Source organism: Ornithorhynchus anatinus, chromosome 7, assembly GCF_004115215.2.
Source record: "Ornithorhynchus anatinus isolate Pmale09 chromosome 7, mOrnAna1.pri.v4, whole genome shotgun sequence".
In the NCBI taxonomy this organism is placed as follows: domain Eukaryota; kingdom Metazoa; phylum Chordata; class Mammalia; order Monotremata; family Ornithorhynchidae; genus Ornithorhynchus; species Ornithorhynchus anatinus.
The window spans coordinates 39,529,713-39,543,998 of NC_041734.1; the positions used below are offsets into that span (position 1 = coordinate 39,529,713).

The window sequence follows — 14,286 nt, forward strand, 5'->3', positions numbered from 1 at the left end:
GTTAAACGCTTACTATGTGCAGAGCACTGTTCTAAGCGCTGCATATATGGAAAAGATGAGATATCACTGGTCCCATTTAATATAATTACATGTTTTACTTTAATTTTTGGTTTAGTGTTGACCTACTGTGAGTTCAATAAATAAATGTTTGAACTTTCATACCAGACTCTTCACGGGTCCAAGATGATCACACATTTTCAATTGTTTACATCGTCCTCCTCCCACTCCATCTCATTCATAAAATACTTCACATTTAGGTTTCCACAGAAGAAACCGAGACAATCCGAGTTAAAAGGGAACAGTAGGGTCCCTGAATCTTGTAAACGTTAAGCTAACTCTTTCAGGTTTTATACTCTGGCAAGCAGTTGGGTACCGAAGGAAAATCCTGTACATTCTCAGCCAAATAATGCATCAGGACCTTTCCCTGCAATAGAGCAACCACATGTAGAAGCAGCGTGGTACAGTGGATAGAGCATGGGCCTGGGAGTCCGGAGGTCATGAGTTCTAATCCCTGCTCCGTCACCCGTCTGCTATTTGGCCTGGGGCAAGTCACTTCACTTCTCTGTGCCTCAGTTAACTCATCTGTAAAATGGGGATTGACACTGGGAGCCCCACACGGGACAGGGACTGTGTCCAACCTGATTTGCTTTGTATCCATTCCAGCGCTTAGTACAGTGCCTGGCACGTAGTTATTATTCCAGTGCTTAGGCCAGTGCTGGGCACATAGTAAGTGCTTAACAAATACCATAATAATTATTATATTACAGAAGATATTGATTTTATACAGAGGAAATGGCTTCCTTTCTTCACTTTAACAGAGTATATTGAAACTATATAATCATTGATCTACTTCTGCACTTAAGAAATTTCTTTTGCTACTGACTTCCAATTACCTTCCAGGACTTTGGATCCCTTCCCTTTCCATACTTTATTCCTAAGGTTTCAGTTCTGGTTTCCTTCTTCCTATCACAATATCGAAACTTCGCTTGAACAAAGTTTTCTTTGCCTACCCTAATCAGAATGTACAGGATTTCAGAAAAAATGAATAGTATGATCAATTATTGATTTGGACAGAGACCAAGTTTCCATGATGTTGCTCTCTACTGTTCCATGTATTGTTTGCGTGGCCACGCGCACACGTGGACGCATTTACAAGCTGCTGATTCTACAGTACTGAGGTGAATTTTCAGAGGTCTAAAGGAAAGGGAAGGACTTCTAAAATAACAACACGTGAGATATTTTTACCTAACTCTTCCACAGCAAAATAAAAAATGGGCTCCCTTCCTTCTTCTTCCTTTCCCTTAGAGGGAATGACAAAATAAAGAGGCTTCCTTTCACTTTGTTCTCTCTCTGACCAATGTTTTGAACTGGATGCATTGAAAATTCCCTAGTGGAAAATGGTTAGACTCCATTAGCTAATGATATACTTACAAACAATTTCTAACCAGAATAATCGATCCCCAGCTGCCTGCTCAGAGAAGCCTCTACAGAAAGGGCCCCAACAGCTTGGCACCTCACATCCCTACTTCCCTCTAGAGAATATTAAATGACTTATACTCTGCCACTTTTTAGGAGCTGAAAGCCACATGACAACACAATAAACCATCAGCCACTGGATGCAGGCTGGCTCACGCTGTTTGGTGCCACTTGATTCCAGAGCCCTCCCTGGTTTACAACCCCATCACCTGAGGCATTTCTGGAGCTGGCAGAGAAGCAGCGTGGCTCAGTGGAAAGAGCCCAGGCTTGGGAGTTAGAGGCCATGGGTTCGAATTCCGGCTCTGCCACTTGTCAACTGTGTGACTGGGGGCAAGTCACTTCACTTCTCTGGGCCTCAGTTCCCTCACCTGGAAAATGGGGATGAAGACTGTGAGCCTCACGGGGGACAACCTGATTACCCTGTATCTACCCCAGCGCTTAGACAGCGTGGCTCAGTGGAAAGAGCATGGGCTTTGGAGTCAGAGGTCATAGGTTCGAATCCAGGCTCAGCCACTTGTCAGCTGTGTGACTTTGGGCAAGTCACTTAACTTCTCGGTGCCTCAGTTACCTCATCTGTAAAATGGGGATTAAGACTGTGAGCCCCACGTGGGATAACCTGATTCCCCTGTGTCTACCCCAGCGCTTAGAACAGTGCTCGGCACATAGTAAGCGCTTAACAAATACCAACATTTTAGTAAGCACTTAACAAATACCAACATTATTATTCTGATTACCACGGGGATACCAGTCCTTTGGGGAGACAGTGTACCCTAGTAGGAAGAATATGGGAGTGAAGAGAAGGAGCATGGCCTAGTTAAAAGAACGCAGGCCTGAGAGTCGGGGGACCTGGGTTCTAATCCTGGCTCTGCCACTCACTAGTCTGCTGAGTGGCCTTGGGCAAGTCACTTAACTTCTCTGTGCCTAGGCTATCTCATCTGTAAAATGGGGATTAAACCTGTGAGCCCTGTGTGGACAGAAACTGTATCCAAACGGATTATCTCGTATCTACCCTAATGCGTGGAACCTACCGAGAGTTTAACAAATGCCATTTAAATCAATCATATCATAATGAGCTCATTAAAAAAGAGATAGAGTTCTAATCCTAGCTCTGCTATTCATTCATTCAATCAGATTTTCTGAGCATTTACTGTGTGCAGAACACTGTACTACTCGCTTAGTATGTGACTTCGAGCAAGTCTCCATAACTCTATAGGCCTCAGCTTCCTCATCTGTACAACAGGTATAACGTATCTGTTTTTCCTACCTGTTAGATTGTGCATCTCCTGTGGGATAAAGGACTGGGTCCGATTTGACTATCTTTTCGTACCCTGGTGTTAAACACACAAGTAACTGCTTTCTGAACCACCCAAAGCCTGGGGAGCCTAGTCAATTCCAAAGTTAACTCTGAGCCTGCTCTAGTTTGGTGAATCCCTGAGTGACTTGAAGTAAAAACAAGAAATAAAAATCTGCCCAACATTTTTCTAGGATTTCCATCGATTCAGAATCCTGGTGGTTCAGCAGGAATTCACAAGGCAAATCTACCTGTTAGGCCTATTTCCAGTTTCTGGAACCAACTCCCAAAACATAATAATATTAATAAGGTTGGTATTTGTTAAGCGCTTAGTATGTGCAGAGCACTGTTCTAAGCACTGAGGTAGATACAGGGTAATCAGGTTGTCCCACGTGAGGCTCACAGTCTTCATCCCCATTTTACAGATGAGGGAACTGAGGCCCAGAGAAGTTAAGTGACTTGCCCAGAGTCACACAGCTGACAAGTGGCACAGCTGGGATTCGAACCCATGACCTCTGACTCCCAAACCCAGGCTCTTTCCACTGAGCCACGCTGCTTCTCTAACGTGAGATTAAGACTCTAGAATGTAACTTAACTGTGGGCGTGTCGACCGAGTCTATCATATCTTACTATCCCAAGGACTTAGTGCTCTGCATACTGCAAATGCTCAATAAAATGATTGATGGATCATTTTGTATCTCCCTCAGTTTTCAGCATTGTGCCTGACGTATAGTAACCACTTATTAACAAGGGTCCATCTGACCAAGTATTCTTTCTCTGACAGGGATCACAGGATACTTGTGATGGTTCCCGGTTCCCTCATAATTAATAATGACTAATAATCATTATGGCATTGATTATGCTCTTAGTAAGTGCACTATTCTAAACACTGAAGAAGAAATTAGTTAAGCAAGTTGGACACAGTCCCTTTCCCACATGGGGCTCACTGCTTAAGTAAGAGGGAGAACAGGAATTTCATTCCCATTATTCAGATAAGGCAACTGAGGCAGAAATAAAAAATTAGGTGACTTGCCAAGGTCACACAGCAGGCAATTGGCAGAGCTGGGATTAGAAACCAAGTCCTCCAACTCTCAGGCTTGTGCTCTTTCCACAAGGCTTTGCTCTTTCTTTAAATTTCTTTTAATAACCCATGACAGACCTCTGAACTAAGAATTTACCCCAATTTTTCATACATTTTTGGCCAATATAACTTCCTCTTGATCTGACTGGGTGTTTTGAGCTACATCTGGATTGGATGTGCACCTCCCACCTGCCCGGTAGTGGAAGATCTGGTAGCAGAAGGGTGATGTGAATGCCATGGCTAATAGGTATAAAGTCATGGGGAGGGGCTGGGGGGGGAATGTGTCTGATTATTGTTGCATTGTACTTTCCCAAGCACTTAGTACAGTGCTCTGTATACAGTAAGCACTCAATATATATGATTGATTAATAAATAAATGAATGAATGAGTTCATCTGGTCCTGGGTTCTCATCCCAACTCAGCCATTTGTCTGCTGTGTGGCCTTGGGCAAATCACTTCACATCTCTGTGCCTGTTACCTCATATACAAAAAGGGGACTAAGACTGTGAGTCCTATCGGGACAGGGACTGTGTCCAACCTGATTTGCTTGTAGTACAGTGCCTGGCACATACTAAGCCCTTAACAAATACCATAATTATTATTATTATTATTATCTGACCCACTACTATCCTGCTCATGGGAGTGATCCATATTCTGTGATGTTTTCTTTTCGTAAAGAGGATTCCTGAATATCAAAGTACTAGCCTACAAATCTTTGCAAGGCGTTGTCTGTGAAGTTGCTCTAAATAGAAAATAAAAGTTGTCAGAACTCCTCTCTTTCATCAGTGAAAGGACAAACAGAGCCATCCTTAAGTACAAGTCTTAGAAAAGATTGTTGGAGATTTGCGTAATCTGGGAAAGGACTGTGCTGACACAAAACTCCCCAAGAAGTCTTTTGCTCCGAGAAGTTAGCCCCATTTCACTTTAGCTTACTTTTCACTCTTTCTAGGAATCTAACTCTAAAAGACACACTTTCCTCCTAAACTGCATGGCTAGGACTAGAAAGAAGGCACAGAGCATCACCAAACATTCAGACTTCTTTTCCAACGTGACTGAGAAATTCCTTCAATGGCAGGACAAACTTTGACAATTTGAAACACTCCAATAAAAGGCTACACTTTACCCACTCAATTAAGCACCCGGGCAAAGAACTATACACGTGAGGTTATCAGTGTTTCATAGGGAGGGGGTAAAGGACAACGTAACTACTCTGTCCATTCTGAAGGCACAAAATGCACATAGATTTTTAAGTATCTTAATAAAGGGATAGCACTGAACAATCCAAACAATTTAACATCAGGCCAAGTCCTCGAAATTAATAAAATTAGTGCTAGAAGGTTAAAAGACTATTCAAGGAAATGCAGATACTACACAGGTTGGTTACTTAGTAAATGGTATTCATATTTTCAGTAATATTAATATTAGTTATTAAGAGCAGCATGCAGGTGGTGAATGTTAAAGAGAAGAAAAGGTATAAGAAAAATGTGGGTAAGACTCACATCTGGGTGTGGAATAGCATACTGTCCCTGAATTGTATAGGCCTGAAAGAGAGAAATACACACTGTTAGATGATGAAGTAGAATCTAACTATTCCACAGTGACTGTTTCCCCTCAAACTCCTTGCCTTTCTAATAACCAATATGGAACCTATAGTGAAGCTCTTTCTTCCGAGAATAATTTTTCTATAATACGAAAATGACTCACTAAATAGCCTCCCATTGAATGCTTTCTTTTCCATAGCACACTTTATTATTAGCACCAAAACTCAGCCAGTTAACTGCCAATTTGACATTTTAATTTTAGCATTATCCATCCCTATGAAACACTGCTCGAATGATGTGCTCTGCTCTCATGCTGACTCACCCTTGGTGCTGCGAAAGACTCCAGCCATCCCATTTCATTTATTCCAGGCCTGGTGTCAAGTTTGTTTCACCTACGTGATGATTCATTGTTAATGGCCTTACATGATTTACATTCCCTTGGAATGACAAGGTTTCTTGATTGCATTTCAATAAATTCAAAGAACTACTCGGTTTTTTTCCACTACTGAAGAGTCTGTAAGATCACAGCTAAAAATTGTTTTCTGAGCACAATTAAAGTGAAACCTATGTGGGATTTCATCTTCGGGGGAAGGTAACCCGAGTAATATGCCGTATTTTCTTAACACAAATTTTAGATTCAAGAACTTGAATTTAAAGACTTTCTTTCCAATAAGTTTTCTTTCCTGTGATCTCTTAAAGCATGTTTCAGCGTATGCATAAAACCCATATATAACATGTACCAACTTATCTACTGGATTATTCCACCATCTACCTCTAGATAATTCATTGTGACTACATGATTGATAAATCAATGTGAGTTTGAGATAATGCCCCTTTGATTCATGTTGCTCAAGAGCATCTGAACTAAGAACTAGTCTACTTTCCAGGTTGAAATTTCCAACTGAGCTAACAGCACTAAGGAATAACTTTAAGCATACTTCAACTTCCACGGGACTGGTTAATTGAGATTTTTGGCAAAATATATGCCAAGGTTAGATGCCACTAATAAAACAATAATGAAGAACTAGAGATGCCACACTTAACATTTAAAGTGCACTGAATATAACCAGTCTGATTTCATCAACAAATCCCAAGGACAGGCACTGTTGGCCATTAATAACCAAGGCTGAGTTTTTTTCTTTTTCTGTTAGTAATATTGCAAGTCACAGTGCCAAAAATGGAATAAAATGTTCTATGAGAGAAGACATTCAATGCAATTGCTCCACCTTCCTTTTCCTAAATCTAATATCTATTCATTGTAAGAAAAGTTAACCTGAGGTATCATGCACTACTCATTTTATCCTTATGAAAAAATCTACGTTTCTACAATGTGGTTTTAAAGCTACCCGATCCAGCCAATAGATTCTTACACATTTCTCAAAAAATAAACAAAAAAAGATCTACCCATTATCTACAGTGATTCTTCACTGATGATATATCTCTAGCAAAAATAAATTTAAAGATGATTTCATTTGCTGATCGGTGAATGTCACTGAAAATTCTATGCTGAGATTCAAGCTTCCCCCTTAAAAAAACAAAAAAATAGTCCCACAGTACCTCCTCAGTCAATGAAAGTAAATATTTTAACAAAAAAGAGCCACTGCTAATTCCAAGATTTGAGCTTTAAAAGCTGACCAGGAAATAGTTTGGAAAGCCAAATCAAACAGCAAAACATCATTTTCAGATCCCAGATCAATTAGGTAATTTACAGCCTTTCATTACAAAAGCACCACCCTATACAGGAAGTATCTCTCCTGGCTGTTAAATAAAACACAAAACCCCTAGGTCAAATCACCAGGGTCAGGTGAGACAGAAACTGATTTTCATATGATTCAATTAAATATATGAAAAAATTGTAAATAATTTTCAAGACTTCCATTTCAGGCTCAAACCCTCAAAAATAATCTTAAAGAATACATGAATTTCAAAGTTGTGCTTTCCACGAATTTGGTAGCCAGTCTCAGAGATTAAAAAGGCAGAGGAAGTGGCATCCAGGTCGCTAATAAACACGGCCCTTCTAGAATTGAAGAGCTTCTGGACAGTAAAACACAATTTATTAGTTAACATATTTTCAAACAATTCCAAACTTAATGGCAAAATGAAGGTTAACACTTTTGTAAAGGGAGAGTAAAGACAAAGTTTTTCTGTAACCTGGAGGCTTTGTCTGAAAAATCACCCAAGGGAATACCCAACTTGGTAGGAATTGCCAAGCAAAACGTTACGTACACACGTGTAATAGTCTGGAACAAGTGAACAATGAGGTGGGAAAACAAAGGAGGCAAAGACAAGTAGGGAATCTGCCATGGACTCTAAAGCACAACTTCCATTTCTTAAACCTTTTCCAGGATACCTATGCAATTCAAACATATCTACCTAAACCTAGTCCAAGAACAGATGGATATACTGGAGAACTTAATTCCAAAATGTCTACTTCTCTGATTTACATAATGGACACGAAGGTGAAATTTCTACAGGCCATAATTAGCTTCAATTTGAATTCAAATCAAAACTCGGAGACTGGTCAGATTCTGTGAGGCTGGTTGCCCATATTTCTCAACTAAAACCAGTTCTCCTCCCCATCCCAGGACATAGCATCTGGTTATATAGCAAATTCAGCAATGATGGTGTGTTTAATATAATATGCATATATATGCATACATACATATATATATATAAAACGGAAACAATTGCAAAAAATAGAAAACTTGAAAAGAAAAAATCCTCTAGAGATAAAAGAATGACAGTATGACATCACACTGATTTCTTCTAGGTAAGAAACAAAAACTGTAGTGGAAGAGGGAAAAGTATTCAGTTGTACATTTGATTATTTATTTTGATTGGTTTCATTGTAAATATTTTTATATCTCATTCCAAGTTAGAGGACAAATTCATCACTTCTTTGTATTGTAGTTTCCCAAATGCTTAGTACAGGGCACTGTACATTGGACACTCAACATATGTTACTACTAATTCTAAAAACTGCTCTAAATCCCAAGAGAACATTATATAAGAATTACTGAAGACTTTATTTTTTTCCTTGTTTAAGTTTTTTGGTTACAATTTATGCAAATTCCCTTTTAAACAGAACACATTACCAAATGGTCTTTTTGGAATGGCTTAACATGAAAATACATAGTTAATGCTATCGGGGATCTATTTAAAACTTAACCCAGAGTCTTTTTTTTTAGGTTAAAAAACAAATGAGGTTAAAATAAGTGGATGTGTTGTACATGTGCATATATCTGCTGCACACACATCTCTGCAATTAAATCTACTTCTTTATTTAAAATGTAAATCAGACAAAAAATCTGATAAAATTCTTTTACAGCCCACGGATTAAAAATAAGCGGATTTATTACATTTTCTTTCTTCTTACCCCTTTTAGGTGCTGAATGCGCTCCATCCCCTGTGTCGACCCTGGCCTACACTCCTAATCATTTGCCAGGGAGGGGAAAAAGAGTCTTTCATCTTACTCTCCCTTAAACAAACACACAATTCACTGAACAGCTGGACCCAGAGTTCTTCCACAAGCCTTTGCTTGTTCAAGTGGCTGTATTTTTTGAATCGATCATGAATTTGATGACTGGAATGGAGGTCAAAGAATGCCAAATGTGAAGTCCTGCATCATGCCTCTCGTTGTTGCGGTAAGAACTTCTCCAGAAGGTTGTGAGAGCTTGTAATGCAAGAGAGCATTACAAATTATGCTAGGCTATGGACTCGCAGGAAGCAGGAATTTAGAAGGCCTCTCTGCTATCTTCCACCCTGTCATTTCAAGGAAATTGAGTGAGGATAAATAGTTTTCAATCCTATTAATTATTCCTGGGAACTCCAACCCTCCTCCAGGGTGGACTACTGAGTGAACAGATCCCATACCTAAAAGAACAACGATTGAAGATCTATGGCTCTAGTCATAGGCCCCCTATTTTTCCCTGAATACATTCTTCTCTCGAGGATCCCCTTAAAGGGGAATGATAACATCCGCTCTTATCTAGAGAAGGTCACTGTCAAGGTAGCAGAAACACATGTGGACTACGTTTTCCTTTTATTTTTGGCCACAACCAGGATATTCTGCAAAATTTTAAACAACGATGTGTGACCCTGGTATTACAAGTCAATATGTTCAGGGAAAGTGGAGGAAATGACAAGACAGTTATAATTTCAGAAAAATCTGAGTTCTAGAATGTAATCCTATAAATAAGAGTAACAATAATCCTAAAATGTCCGAAAATAGTAGACGTATTTGATTGGTAATTTTTAAATAGGATTTTAAACTTTTTCAGGATAAAAAGGACCGCCCACACTGATATAACAGAAACCTGGAGTAATTATTTGGAAAGAACAGGCTTTAGTTGTCTGTACTCCACTGGAAACAATGAACACATTGCAGTGTTTGTTCTCATTACCGGAATATTCTTCGAGGGCTTTCTATATAAAATTACTACCCCTCTATGGAGGATGTATTTTTATACATGTGTTATTTTATCAAACTATCTTCTTCAATAAACAGAAATATCACCTTTGCCCCCAATCATTGGTCCCTCTAAGTGCTTTCCAGACTCTTCCCCTATTTCTTTAAGTACGTAAACTGCCTTCCAATCAGTTCATTTCAGCGCAGATTGGTTGGGAGAAGGTCTTACCTCCTAGCTGCTCTACCAATGACCGGCCCTGGGAGTCGTCAAGGAAATGTTGGCTGACGCTGGCGGCTATGAAGAGCTATGAGTCCAGCTGCATTGGCATGATATGAATGGGATGAGATCATGCAAGTGAGAAGGCGAGAAAACCTGAGTGCACTAACGGGCAGCGGCTGGTGCTGCAGTAAAAGGCTGAGGTTGGCAGTGGAGGCCGCAAGCGGGTCGGCTCTTACCTGACCACCTGCAAAAATGACAGGGGTGGAGGCGGGCTTTGGGCGGTAGGGAATGGTGGCACCTTTCGGTGGGGACTAGGAAAAGGGACAGGAGAGGGAGAGAGAACATTAGAACAACTTTCCCACAATGGTCAGAGAGAAAGAGAGAGAGAAACAGAAGCCAGAGGGAGAGAGAGAGAGAAATTCAGAGAGCAGCCAATCCAGCACAGGGTCTTCAGAAACCACAATGCATTTGAACTTTTGATTTCGCCCTTGTCCCTCAGCTTTCGGCAGAGACAGTTCAACGGTTGTGAAAGAAAAGCAACTGCAAGTTAAACATCAATGCTAAACGGGGGGGGGGGGGGGGGGAGGGGGAGAAAAAAACCCTAATTACTCCGATACGCAGTATCGGGGTGATACTTGAAAAGGCATTTTTCTGGGGGAATCTGCAAGGAATAAACAGATAATAGCGGGGATGTTTGCGTGCAGAAAATGATGGGAGCTTTTGGAGCCAGGACCCCCTAGAGCCCTGGTCGAGGCTGCCAAGAAGACTTCCTGTCAGCCCATCCATCTGATTAACAGATGCATTGCCCGTTTTTCCACGTCAATTGCCATCAGCTCGTCCTCTTCTCCCACTAGAGTTAGAATCTCCTTAGAATCCATCCCGACTATGGCTGGGGATGAAGTAGGAGAGAGAGCCTCTAGTATTCCTGTGAAGTAGCTGTTAATCAGGCTGACTCCCAGGCCAATCAGGAGGCCTGAATGAGGACATGTTTTTACAACTCCACTTGGCTTCACCCTTCTGAACAAAATAGAAATAAAATCCCCTACTGTTAGGTGTTTAATAGCTGAGATATTCTTGGGGCAATTAAAGAATGTGGAAATTTCAGAACAAAGAACTAATTCAACCTGACTTTAGGTTTGCCCCCGGCAGACATATTCAATCTCTAAAGAGATTTCTCCCAAATTCCTGAAAAATATTAATGTTCCAATCCCACAAATACAATCCATCAAGTGAACTTTCTTACTCTAGTCAACATACCCTTTGGAAAACTAGACTGCAAGCAGCGTGGCTCATTGGAAAGAGTCTGGGCTTGGGAGTCAGAGGTCATGGGTTCAAATCCCGGCTCAGCCACTTGTCAGCTGCGTGACTTTGGCCAAGTCACTTAATTACTCTGGGCCTCTGTTACGCCAACTGTAAAATGGGGATTAAGACTATGAGCTCCAAGTGGGACAACTTGATCACCTTGTATCCTTCCCAGCGCTTAGAACAGTGCTTTGCATACAGTAAGCGCTTAACAAATGCCATTATTATTATTATTATTATTATTCAAGGCTTCTCAAACCCAATGTCTACCCAATCATAAATTCTTTTTTAACACTTCTCTAGGAAAACTACCACTATCTTTGTTGTGGATCTTGGGCCACAGTTTCACAATATGACTTTTTACTATTTTGCCATATGGATGGACACTTTACAGCACACCAATAGAAAGTAAAAAGGAAAATGCGTGTATCAATCATACTGCTGTGTGGGTTTAACAAGTCACTCAAACTGGGAAAATGGATTCTGTGGAGTTGACTTGATAAACAAGTAACTGCTTTCCTTTTTTAATATCCTTGGTGTTCTTTGTTAGGAACACAGTCTGTTTTGAAGGAAACTGCGTGAGACCTGTACACTATCAGGGCCTTCAAGGGCAGGTGCTTATGGATGGTAATATCATGATAAATGCTATGCCCTGGGTGGGATTTTAGTTGGACTGTGGAAACTATATTTTAGATTTTGTCAATTATTCTGATCCCGGTATGAGAAAACTTTTAAATTTCTCCTCTTAAACATCTGCATTAGTAGAGGAGAGAGTGAAACACAGATGACAAACTGGTCCGCTTGATCTAACTGCTGGGCTCCCAAGAATTCACACCTTCAAATTCTGATGGAATCATCTCTGCCTCTCATTCTTCCAAGAAAAATGATTTAGTAATCATGAATTTCAATACCTAAAGCCCTCCTGAGAAAGAAATTGCCCTCCTGTGGGGAGGGGCAATTTTGGAGTAAAAAATGATGATTCTGGTGTGATGTGCTGAATTTGGGAGATGTGTTTGAAAACCATGTGCAACTCAGAGCTCAGGAACTTGTGGATGAAACCATAGGGAAGCTGCAATGAAAACATAGGGAAAAGTAGGGCTTTTAAAAGGAATGGAATCACGGGACATTATACACAAATAACTAAACCTTCAATGGGAATCACTGCTGCTTTTGTTTTGCACACAGCTCTTTTCTATTACAATCTATAAACACTGCGGGTGCCTTCCCTTCTTTGGATTCTTTTTTCATGCCTCTCCCGGCTTTGAAAGGAAAATTCTCCAACTGATGCTATTTCACCTTTGTCTCTGAGCCTGTCAAACTCAGTCAGCAACGGGAATCTTATAAAACTACTCTTGTTGGAATCCTGGATCTAACATGTAGAACTATTAAGATAAATATCTAAACCTCCCAGTTCCTTCAGAAATGATTGAAAATTACAGCAAATTTCCCCAATGCTAGTTTTAGGCAAAATATATGGGGGGTTTTTCCTGCAACAAAAGCTTTGAAGAGAAAATATAACTATATTTTCATAATAGAATATTTTTCAATACATTGACTTTCACATCGGAGAGATGTAGACTGCAGAGATTAAAGTAGTAATTTTCAACTAGAGTTATCAGAACACAGTACTACTTTGCAAATGTTTTTACAGGTCAACATCTAGGAGGATTGAAGAAAAACGATAACGTCTACATTTGGATTTAAAAAAATGATAATTTCACTTATTTTGTAGTAAAACAGAGCTAGTGTATAAGTCTTGTAATCTGGCATGCTGGATGCATGGGAGATACCAGTTTAGTAGATAATTAAGCATCAGGGTTGGTTCAAAGAACTCATCTTTGCTGAGGCACATGGAGGGCTGGCAAAAGTCACCTTACTAAGAATAAGGTCCCTAAAGAAGTTTGCTAGATGGATCCTCGACATAGTTACATTCAGCATTCAGTGGGGACGCAGCTCTTAGAAGTCCTCACAATCAGGCAGAAAAACTGATGCTAATGGGAAAATTGTTTCCTCATCATATTAATTGACTCTTTCCACAAGAGAACCCAGCTGGTAAATTCAAGGGAGAGCTTAAATGGATGTTCGTTGGAAAGCTGCATACAGACTGACTTTGCTGGCCCCCTCCTTGCAGACTTTAAGCTCAGAATGGACAAGGAACTCGTCTACCAACTCTGTTGTACTGTACTCTCCCAAGCACTTAATACAGTTTCTGCACACAGTAAGCACTCAATAAATGCCACTGACTGATTGATTGATTGATTCTGCTGGAGGAGGGTTCCACCATTTCTTGATCATCAGAAACCGCTACTGGGTGGGGGGAGGGAGGTCTTTACAAAGAATCACGGAGCCAAGACTGCACTGGTTAACAGCAATGCCAGGTACTAGACCTTATTCACAGGTAACAATCCAGAAAACAACTCTACAGTATGTGATGATTACTTATTAAGAAGCAGAAATACCAAACAAGGCATAATAGAAAGTAGGGATGCTTCAAGACTTCAAAATTGGTAAAGGGTTTTATCCCCAGATAAAAAATGAAAGGAAGAGACCCAGCATTCAAAGATGGCAGTTATTCCACCCATGTAGATCTGAAAGATGAAAATAGTTGTTTTTGCTTATTACCCCCCAACATGTCCCTCTTTAGAGTGGACAATTATTACAATATTACAATTTAGCATTACAAATACTCTTAAAATATTATTAACAATTGTAGTCTCATTATAAAGCAGCCAATAAACTTTATAGATCACTGTTTAATAAAATATGAATTAGTGTTTTATCCATTTCATACTGGGTTTAACCTGACTTTATTTTCACATATCACAAGTCCAGAAAGTACTTAATTACGCCACTTATATATGCTAATTTCATTCCACTAAACTGCAAACTCCTTGAGGGCAGAGGGCATATCTATTAACTCTATTGTATTCTCCCAAGTGTTTGAGGCATTTCTCTGCTCAAAGTACT

The 14,286-nt window shown here is 40.0% G+C and overlaps 1 protein-coding gene across 20 annotated transcripts in view; it reads right to left on the reverse strand.

Annotated features, from left to right (window-relative positions):
* PCBP3 (poly(rC) binding protein 3) overlaps window positions 1-14,286 on the reverse strand; it is a 342,071-nt gene that overhangs the window by 75,663 nt on the left and 252,122 nt on the right. For 11 of the 20 annotated variants that reach the window (XM_029068512.2, XM_029068513.2, XM_029068522.2 and 8 more), the window contains 2 exons: window positions 10,185-10,328; window positions 5,348-5,389 (listed from right to left, as the gene is read on the reverse strand). In XM_029068512.2, coding sequence (XP_028924345.1) covers window positions 5,348-5,389; window positions 10,185-10,328 — 186 coding nt within the window. The remainder of the gene's footprint in view (window positions 1-5,347; window positions 5,390-10,184; window positions 10,329-14,286) is intronic. The other 9 variants (XM_029068533.2, XM_029068532.2, XM_029068535.2 and 6 more) reach the window with 2 other exon arrangements.